This window comes from Octopus sinensis, linkage group LG5, assembly GCF_006345805.1.
Source record: "Octopus sinensis linkage group LG5, ASM634580v1, whole genome shotgun sequence".
Taxonomy (NCBI): Eukaryota; Metazoa; Mollusca; class Cephalopoda; order Octopoda; family Octopodidae; genus Octopus; species Octopus sinensis.
Window position 1 is genome coordinate 50,334,038 of NC_043001.1, and position 8,981 is coordinate 50,343,018.

Genomic DNA, 8,981 nt, shown 5'->3' on the forward strand with positions numbered 1-8,981 from the left:
ATGGTCCAGTAATACAGTTAGTAGACCTTGTGTGACTGCTTTGAACATGTTAGTCACCTGAAATACATTATTTTGTACAAGAAAATATAGATATAGGCGCAGACGTGGCTGACTGGTAAGAAGCTTGCTTCCCAACCACATGGTTCCGGGTTCTGTTCCACTGCTAGGCACCTTGGGCAAGTGTCTTCTACTATAGCCTGGAGCCGATCAAAGCTTTGTGAATGGATTTGGCTGACGGAAACTGAAAGAAGCCTGTCCTATATATTTATGCGTATGTTTGTGTGTGTTTGTGTTTGCCCCCTACCACCACCACCATCGCTTGACAACCAATGTTGGTGTGTTTACGTCCCTGTCACTTAGTGGTTTAGCAAAAGAGACCGATAGAATAAGTACTAGGCTTACAAAGAATAAATCTGGGGTCGATGTTTTCAACTAAAGGCGGTGCCCCGGCATGGCCGCAGTCAAATGACTGAAACAAGTAAATGAATAAAAGAATTGAATTCGATGAGCCGTTGAATCCTTTAAGTTCATTCATCCACTGAAAGGTCTTATTTTTCTTTTTTCCTGCACGGGGTTCAAATGTAGGAACAAATTTACAATATCACCCTTCTCACCCAGCAACTTCGGTGGACTTGTCAATGTCCTCGCCAACAGCTCAATCATTATCTTTTTGCTTCTAAAAAGATTTAAATAGGTAATGCAATTCACCCCTTTTAGTTAAAAACTAAAACTGCAGCCAACACAAAATATAACCTGATTATGACACATAAACCCCTATAAACCACATAAACCTATAAAAGTTTGCTCTGCTACATTCGTGCTTGAGTGAAGTGAAACAATAGCAAACTTTATTTATTCAGCCATAAGAAACTACCCCCATCATCCCTTTCTTTCGACCCACACTCAACAAACATATTTTCCTCCTGTCCTTCTTCATCCCCGCTTCCTATAGTCATTTCTCTTGTCTCGGTACGTTGTACTTAATTTCCATTTACTGCATGCCACCTACCAAAGAAACACTCTGCCACAAGCTATACATAAATGTAGAAAGATCATAGTAAACCATACTCTGATAGCACCGAAGCTTTGAAGTCACTGTCAATTATTTTGTTGAAAATATTAATGCATTCGTACGCACGCACACACATACACACACATTCTCAAAATACCTTGCCTTACAGTTCAACTTTTGTTCAACCATGTCATATACTACTGCAATTGTTGCCACACTACATTATACTGATACTACATAATGAAACTAACCACAACTGCGAATACAGTTCCTACAAAATGGTAATCATAGCAATGCTTTTCTTCATAACATACAAGAATGGTCAGTCGATAGCCACTCCTTTTCCTTCTTTTATTTGAAAAGTGGAAATTACTCCCTAAAATTTACAGGATCATTAAAAAATGTATGCAAGAAACTGCTATGCTCTTTCTGTTTTTAATTCTTAAAATATCACCATGCATAAAGACAACGGACTGACAGAATCGTTAGCACGCCGGACAAAATGCTTAGTGGCATTTCATCCGTCTTCACGTGCTGAATTCAAATTCTGCTGCTGTCGACCTTGCTTTTCACCCTCTCGGAGTTGATATAATAAGTACCAACTGAACACTGGAGTTGATTTAAACAACTTACTTCCCTTCCTCCAAGCTTGCTGGACTTCTACCAAAATTTGAAACCAATATTACCTTTCATATCTTGCTTAAATCCTCACCTGCATTTCTTGAAAGTTCTTTCTTTCAGGCATATATCTCATTTAAGCATATTGCACTGTTTTAAGTAAATTACAATAATCCTTTATGCACACACACACACACACACACCACACACACACACACACACACCACACACACACACACACACACATGCAAACACACACACACACACTCGCACGCAAACACACAGACACATACTACACACATTCACGCGCACACATATTCATATACGTATTATTATGTACATACAGTCACACACATATACATACACACACACACATCTATAATGAGTGTGGGTCTGTGTGTTTTGTTTGATATTTTGTGCTTTCAGTGTGAAAGTAGTTAAAAACGATAGAATAATTTCTAGCATATATGAATAGTTTTATTTTTCAGAGAATATTAACAAAGTGATAAACTTGTCTGTGAAATATTTACTTCTTCGAATATATTAATTGTTTTGATAATTCTATGTGACAGGGATAAATCAACACGAAATTTAGTATTAATTATTGACAATAATTTAGGTATCAGAGACGTCGTCAAAATCAACGTGATTTTTGTGAATGCTGATAAATCTAAATCATTTCGGTTTATTATGTTGTTGCAAGCAAAGAAAAAAGATACGATTAGGAACAGTTTTACAATGGATGTACTAATTTCGTATCTCAAAGGAAAATGTTCGTTAATAATTGTTTTAAACAATTTTGCACTTATGAATTTCTCTCCATATTTTGATTGAACTAATTCTGAGCGAACAGTTCTGGTTAACTTTATACTTTTAACTAGTATAGTGCGATACTTTTTATGAATAGCTTTCGTAACTGCAAAACCGTAAACGAAAAACATGGCGACAAACCATATATCACCAATAGTATCAGGTTTAGCAATTACAGCAATAGCTATTGAAAATGAATAGTTGCAAAGAACTTGGAAAGTTGTAAGAAAAATAAAAATCGAATCTAAATACCATAATACATAAAAGGGCAACGAAGCGAATGTTAAAATAAAAGCAGTGATCTTTAAAATTTGGTTGGGATTCAAATACATTGGTAAAATATAGACTTTGAAGTAACTTAAGGGTAAAGTTAGCATCAAATAAACGATTGGGATTCCGTAATAAACGAGGCACAGAAGTAATTCGCAGATAGAAAATACAGCAAATAAAATCGTGATCGTAATAAATAACCAAAGAAATATGAATTGGCTAAAAATATTTCTCTCGTAGTAATAAAACCAAATTTTCTTTATACGTTTAATCCAAGTATAAATAATTAAATACCAGAAATTTGGGTTTAAAGCAGTAGAAATATTGGCTTTCATTATTGCATAAAGTAGATCGTAATCTTCAAGTTCAAACCTATTTAAATTTCCATAGTTCTCTATTAATCTAATATTTTGAATAAGAAAAGTGCAAGTAGACCTTTGATGTAATGTACTATAAGCGATAGTCTCACTTAAACGACTGGGAAAAACGAAGAGAATAAAGTTGAAAAATATATAGCTAATTATCCAAAAAAAGGGACCCCCGAAAAAACCATCTGTATTTTCATAGCTTTCTGAGATTCCTAGAATCATGCCACGATAACCCAATGGAATACGATCATGTAAAAGTATTTTCATCGTTTCATATAAAAATAAATAATGCATTAAAAGATCCAGGAAAATTATTGAAAGAGGAAACATAATAAAAATGAATCTTCTTAATTTTGAAGCAAAGAAAGTGGAATGGTGAAAACAAAATAACCAAGATAGAAAATGAGAGAAAGTGTAAATATTATGTTTTTCATTGATCCATTCTAATTTGTGTGGCAATGTGTACATAATTCTAAATGAGGATTCACCGTGAGCTAGTTGCTGTTGGTTAAGTTCGCGGGAATATGAAGGTAATTTAGCTTTTGATACAAACCTGATAATTAATGGCAATATAGCCCACAAAACTGCTCCAACAATATTTTCATAATTGACATACATGCTATTGTCAATGGTATGTCCAGAACAAATGTATTGTGAATCATAAACATGGCTTTTATTTTTATGTAGCTCACAGCAATAGTTCTTCAATATCTCTCGATTCATACCCAGTCTTCTATAAGCTTCTAACGCGTATTTGTTCGTCTTATTCATGTCCTGGGATAAATTTATAAGAAAACACATGTATCCGGAATCTCCCATTTGCAATTTATCGATAAATATGGCTCTCTTCAATTCCTTGAAAATTAAATTTATCACACCGAATCTCTGAATATTTTGTTTTCCACAATTTATATCGATATCAACACTTAGAGTAGCGATGTAGACATCTAATAAATTAAATGTGTGAAGTGAAAAGTCATAGAAGAAATTCTTATACGCTATGAGACCATCTTTTTCATCTGGAATCCACGTGAAACGCCGAGCATCTGCATAAAGATCTAATGGTACAGGATTCAGAAAACCATCAAGATTTTTATCAGATATATGAACTTCAAAAATGAAAACCTTTTTGCCTGATTTTACTAAACGATTTAAACTCTTGCTGACATTGGGGCAAATTTTTATTTCACAATTATTTCCGAGTTCTGTTGTATCTATATTTAGTGGTGTCAGTAATATAATAAATGTGATTGAAACAATAAGAGAATTGGTTGCTATTGTCATCTTCATGGCTGCCGTACTTCGTTGTCTGTAAATAAAAAGAACACAATTGAATACAGAATCATATGAGATTAGTTATTTTATAACTATTTGAAATGGGGGATATTTGTTTATAATTAAGTGTAAAACTATCATATCTTTCATTAAGTGTTAAACAAATATTTCTGCCAATGTAGACTAGAAAACATTATTGTATTTTGCTGTTCCCGTGTTTCTATCTAATTTTGTTTTAATATCTAGACACTTGAATTTTAATGAATTCTTAAGAATTTTATGGTTATAAGAAATTCCAGATTCTCTGATCCTAATTTATGATCCTAATTTATGAATCAGGCCATATTTGAACTGAAAACATACTTATATGAAACTGGATAATATAATTTTGAATTAATAAAGCCACTCATATATCATATATCCTTCTCCTTCCAGGTCGAGTTTGTCTGTATATGTAATATAACACCTGATCTACTATTAATCCCAATATTCCTGTCTTGAAATGATTCCTGCCATGTCAATTAGTGTCATCTGTCGATATGTCTTCCTTGAGTGACCCATGATTTCGACAATGTTGAAGTGTTCAAAGATGTCACTAATCAGCTTCTCGTTACTTATTACCTAATGTCCAACAAAGTGAACCATTCTTTCCCTATTACTGTCTGGTGCTTCAACTAAAAGTTTAATTTTTCTTGAATAGTTTGCTTCTTCCAGCACATATTTCAAATGCCGCAAAACACGCTGATGTAAATGATATCCAGCATAGTTTCGAGACTTTTGATTACTGTCCCGGTGAAAGAAACGTAAGGCATCACAAATTCAACCATTATGTAGAAGAAAGTAAGTTTTTCTGAGAACTTTCATATTCATTTTATGCTGAAACTTCAGTACAAATTTTGCTGACACTTAGATTAACAGCTGATTGCAGATGTTGTGTTATTCCTGTGGTACGTAGTTTTATCTAGATTCCAGATAATGGGACGTCTGTCCTTCCATATTGTACTGAATTAATTCTTTCATTGCAGTGTGATCCTGTAGATCAATACTTGCAGCATCCACCTGGCTGTAAGTCAAGTCAGTTGCTAATGCAATAGTATCTCACATTTAGACTAAATCATCAGCACAACCTGCATATGTTATTGACGATGTTATTAATACAGTTTTGATGGATGCATTGATTTCAGAAAGATAAATCTAAATTCCATGTTGCATTCAACACACGTGTGGAAGACATATTCAAAACAGAATATCAACATTAAAATCTTTTAAGGGCGCTTTGTTATAAAACAACAGCAAGAATGCCTACATGAAAAGAGATATGTGACTGAATACTGGTGGACTTTGTCAATATTATAAACTTTAAGAGTTTCCGCTATCAGTATCTCCCACCACCACAATCTGAGCGTTCAGAATAACGTTTACAACACACATACAAATACGCATATATATATATATATATATATATATATATATATATATATATATATATATATATATATATATATATATATATATGTTAATAAAATAGAGTATATGCATATATATAAACATATATGTACGTACCTACCTCTACATGTACATATACACGCATATATGTGTACAGGACACCAAAAAGACGTCGAACACATAGAGAGACGAAACACATAGACACAAACCAAGGAACAAGACAAGCAAAAAAAAGGGAGAGATACAGGACAATAAGCACAACGAAAAATCCCCTTCTTCAGTCGCTAAGATTTCATCTACTAAACGTTTCGAAGGATAAAAGCGAGACGTATACTTCGAAGAAAAATTCCTTCCCGCGAAAAGCAAATCAATTAAAATTCTGAGATCTTTTCGCAGAGGGGTAAAAAAAGCAAGACGGTAACGACAATACAAACAAATAAACAGTAAAAAATATATATATAAACAGTGGAAAAATAAATATATAACAGTGAGAGACAGGACAAGGAGAACAAGATAAGAAGGGCTGTTAACGCCAGACGAAAAAAGTATTGCAAACGCTGGATTATCGTGGAAGACAGAGAGGGAAAATTTGTCGACCAGAAGCCTTACAAGGCGGGCGAGAAAGGACAGGAAGTAGTTACGACGGAAGTATCGTCGCAGATGGATGACGGGAATGGGGGAGGAGGAGCAAGAGGAAGAGAGAGAAGAAGGGGAATGGTGCGAGGAGACCATGAAGAATGGTGAAAGGGAGAGAGAGAATGAAGAATGAGAGAGAGAGGAAGAGACAAGTTAAGTGAGGGAAAAAAAAAAGACGAAAAAGGGAATGGGAGAGAAAGAAAGAAAGATGCAGAGTCGCGTGAGAGTTAATATCAAGGCTAACTTGATAAACAGAACAATCTTACTTAGTAGGGTGCGTGCGTTTAGTCGTATAATATGTTAATAAAATAGAATATATGCATATATATAAACATATATGTACGTACCTACCTCTACATGTACATATACACGCATATATGTGTACAGGACACCAAAAAGACGTCGAACACATAGAGAGACGAAACACATAGACACAAACCAAGGAACAAGACAAGCAAAAAAAAGGGAGAGATACAGGACAATAAGCACAACGAAAAATCCCCTTCTTCAGTCGCTAAGATTTCATCTACTAAACGTTTCGAAGGATAAAAGCGAGACGTATACTTCGAAGAAAAATTCCTTCCCGCGAAAAGCAAATCAATTAAAATTCTGAGATCTTTTCGCAATATATATATATATATGTGTGTGTGTGTGTGTGTGTGTGTGTGTGTCTGTGTGTGTGTATAATATAAATTAGAGATAAAACCACTATTATGCAATTCAAACAATGATAGGCATAAACCGAAACATAAATAATAAATAAAATATATTTTTATAAAACATATAACTAAATTGCATAATAGTGGTTTTATCTCTAATTTATATTTTATATATTTATATTGTGAAATTTGATTTAATACTAAATTGAATTTTTCCCTGTAAGTTTGAAGTTATAGTCCTTATTATTATTATTATTTTATTATTATTATTATTATTATTATTATTATTATTATTATTATTATTATTATTATATATATATATAATATATATATATATATATATATATATATATATATATATATATGTATATATATATATATATATATATATACATATGAGGTGCATTCTTGAAGTTTTGAGACTTTTATAAGTGAAGTAATTATAACTATCGTAGATTATTGTACTTTTACTATATCATTATTATACACCAAATAAGCTGACCTGTCAACTTTTGCTATCCCAGATTGAAGATGTAACTGTACTTTGAACACACCATAGTAAACACTGCTTGTATTAGCTGACTAGTTTTCAGAATGCAGTGGGAACGGTTGGAAGATCGTTCAGAAACTTATGAAGTGCTCTAGACTGCTTATGGATTAACTTTTCGCTGGCACTAAATGTTCAGAGACGGTTGAGAGGAGGTGGAAGACGACGAGAGGCGTGGCAGGGAGAGGGACGTCAAAATATCAGAGTTGATAGAGAAAATATGCAATTTTCTGGGTGAAGACCATCGTGTATCTATAAAGGCTTTCAGCATAGAGTCTGGAGTTGATGCGGCAAGTGTACACAAAATTATTCACGAAGATCTGAAGATGAGTAAAATTTGTTCTCAGGGTGCTCCCGGACGAGTATCTAGGTAATCAACTACTTGACAGATATGGCCATCAAAACTGTTCCACATTCTCCTACAGCCCAGACCTTGCTACCTGCGATTTTTGGTTGTTCGCCATTCTGAAGAATTTCAGGGGCAGTCGTTTCGAACACGAATGAGTTTGTGACAACGGTCTTGGACACCTTAACTTTGGAGGACTTTCATGGGACCTTCATGAAATGGCTGGAGTGCTACAACGAGTGCATTGAAGTTAGAGGATCCTACTTTGATGAAGATTAGAGTTTTGTACTTTTTTGAAATTAGTGTCTCCTAAAAAAGTCTAAAAACTTCTGCAATGCACCTTGTACATACATCCCCACACTTGATTTAAAGATTATACCCTCACCCCGTCCCACTCTCTCTCCCTCTGAAATACACATTAACTTCCTACCCCCCTCCATCTACTTCCAAGTTGCAATCTAATAATGCAGGCAGTTACTCTAATATCATGAAGGCACTTTGGTGCGAAGGTTATGACCCTTGATGAATCCCCATCTCAACTTTTCCCGAGGATTTTTCGTTCGCAAGGAGGTTTAGTTCTTCTGTGTCAAAACCACGAATCTCAACATCGCTCTCGCTGATCACCTCCACGCATTTCTCCACAGTAAAATCAACATCAAAGGATGGGTATAGGGACACTACGTCCATACTGACTATTATGCATCCAGTCAGGTCGCAGGCATGGTTGCGCTTATTGATTCTGCTGAGGAGGTCCTCCGTGCTATCACACACATCTGGAGACATTTTTATCAGAGGGCGTATGATCATTGAGAGGAAGTAGGAGATCCGATAGTTGTTGGCAGACCAGTCTCGTCGGTGGTCCTGTCATTGGGCCAGTGGTCATCTTATGGTCGTTGTGCATCCTATGCAGTGCCAGAGTCTCATTGTTGGTGGCCTGGAAGTTGTTGGCCGTGCATTACTTTGTCCCTAGATATTTGACCACATCATCATATTG

At 34.8% G+C, this 8,981-nt stretch overlaps 1 protein-coding gene across 1 annotated transcript in view; it reads right to left on the minus strand.

The window, feature by feature from the left end:
• Positions 1–2,124: 2,124 nt before the first annotated feature.
• The window catches only part of LOC118763558, a 15,765-nt gene continuing 8,908 nt past the window's right edge, over positions 2,125–8,981 (minus strand). Inside the window, exon 3 of the mRNA XM_036503129.1 lies at positions 2,125–4,387. Coding sequence (XP_036359022.1) covers positions 2,125–4,368 — 2,244 coding nt within the window. The 5' untranslated portion in view covers positions 4,369–4,387. The remainder of the gene's footprint in view (positions 4,388–8,981) is intronic.